Source organism: Cyprinodon variegatus, unplaced genomic scaffold (assembly GCF_000732505.1).
Source record: "Cyprinodon variegatus isolate N-32 unplaced genomic scaffold, C_variegatus-1.0 Scaffold332, whole genome shotgun sequence".
NCBI classification, from domain to species: Eukaryota; Metazoa; Chordata; class Actinopteri; order Cyprinodontiformes; family Cyprinodontidae; genus Cyprinodon; species Cyprinodon variegatus.
The window spans coordinates 57,759-59,636 of record NW_015150785.1 but is presented as its reverse complement, the minus strand read 5'-3'; the positions used below and the strand labels follow the sequence as shown (position 1 = coordinate 59,636).

Here is a 1,878-nt window from a genome sequence, read left to right as displayed (position 1 = left end):
TAATGAACATTTTTTAATGTATGACCTGCATCACTGTACAGAAGACTGCCTTAAGATAGCCATATTTACACTGTGCGCATGTCATACAGTTATGCCAGTTTTCCTAATCCCTGACAAATAATTTTGAATCTAGGGTTATCTGGGTGGAGGGTGAAATAGCCTTGTTGTTTTTTAGCCAGCCAAGTCGAAAAAATGTGTCTGATTTGCGCCGGACAAAAATTACGCCATCTAGCGGAAAATCACGCGAGAATGTGTACAACAAAATACAACAAAAATGGCGCCAGGAACGCTTGTGGGTCGTTTTCAGCGAATTTCGGTGATTTTAAAGTAATTTTGAGTGATAAATAATTTTTTTTGCGATCATTGCGCTTACCTGGCGGGCAAATGCAATGAAATTTGTACTCTACCAACAATAAAAACTACTCAGGCGTTGGTTAACATCGAGCCCTGTAGGCAACAGGCTAATAAAGACAATTAGTAATGAACATGCTGACTTTTTCATTATTTGCTGGTAAAAATCCCTGGGTCCTTGTTAGTGGTGGTTTAGGTTTTGATGTGAGAGAAATAATTTAAAGTCAGCTTATCATTAAATAAGCTCTAGATTTGTTTAGATGTTTAAAAAGCTTGTTTTTAGTTCTTAACAGAACTCAGTAGTTCCTTCTCAGGAACTAACCAAATACATTCATAGATGTTGAACCCGTAAACATTTTTCTTTTCAACAAAATGTCTTCTATTGGCAAGTTGCATAGAAGCAGCATTGCAGTCTGAGAAATATCTAAAATTTATGCAAAAATCTTTCCTTTTTCTCTGTTTTCTTATCTTAGTGGCAGCACAAACAATTATGTTTGACACCGTCTTCCATGTGGAGGTGGTTGAGTGTTAATTAGTCCACTGATGTGGGTCTCTGGGGTTGTGACTGTATTCTTGGGTTCCCTTTGAGAGGATGCCTTATATTTAGTCAGGGGGATTGATTCAGTGCACCAATCAGCACAAACCTGCTGCTGTCTGGTAATTGAGACTCCTGAGATGTTCTCAGTGTGTCATGATGATTAAATGTGCGTCTGTCACCGATCTACAGGTGGAGAGCAGGTTCAGGTGTTGGATCCTGTCTGTTAAGCTTTTAAACACATTTAATGAAGAAAAAAACACCACACTTAAAAAGGAACAACATTTTTTTGATCTGTGAACCTTTTTTAATGTGATTTGTTTCATTCATTTTTGCTGGGATCATGTTAAGTGGGGCAGATTTAGGCGTATGGTACCATGGGTTATGGATTCCCCTTAGGCCCAATCAGAACACCTGTCACCTTCAGACAGTCAGCAGGGATCAAGCAGGTGCAGACTGCCTTTCTCCCAATAGAGGGATCCACCCCTCCACCACTTCAGAGAGATACTATAATCGTCTGAGACAAACTTCTTGCTTTGTTTTCTAACTGTTTTGTCTGTTTTGTTGGTTTAGGCACTGATGCACTATGCTGGGAGCAGGAACTCCATAGAGCATGGTCTACCTCTGCTGGAGGTGTACTGCCTGTCCATAAACTGCTTTGCAGCGGCCAGATCTCATCTCACCGCAGAGTCCGACAGAGTGGGGCTCGTTTTGAAGAGATTGGCTTTGTAAGTATCAGCCCTTTAAACCAGGTTCATTTCATCAGAGTTTGAGATTCAGCTGTGAATTCCTTCGCTCATTAGCTACGTTTACATGCGCAAAATTTCCCCGATCCGATCCAAACCTTGGTTGATCGGAAATTCAAAATCTCCGTTTACATGGACACTAAATGAAATGATCCGATCATGACGTGTGTATACATGTACCAAGCGTTGCATCAGATTAAATCTTTTAAGCATGCGCAGAACTTCCTGCCAAACATGGCAGTGCTG

At 40.6% G+C, this 1,878-nt stretch overlaps 1 protein-coding gene across 1 annotated transcript in view; it reads left to right on the top strand.

Annotated features, from left to right (window-relative positions):
- rlf (rearranged L-myc fusion) overlaps window positions 1-1,878 on the top strand; it is a 35,708-nt gene that overhangs the window by 3,235 nt on the left and 30,595 nt on the right. Inside the window, exon 2 of the mRNA XM_015385175.1 lies at window positions 1,460-1,614. Coding sequence (XP_015240661.1) covers window positions 1,460-1,614 — 155 coding nt within the window. The remainder of the gene's footprint in view (window positions 1-1,459; window positions 1,615-1,878) is intronic.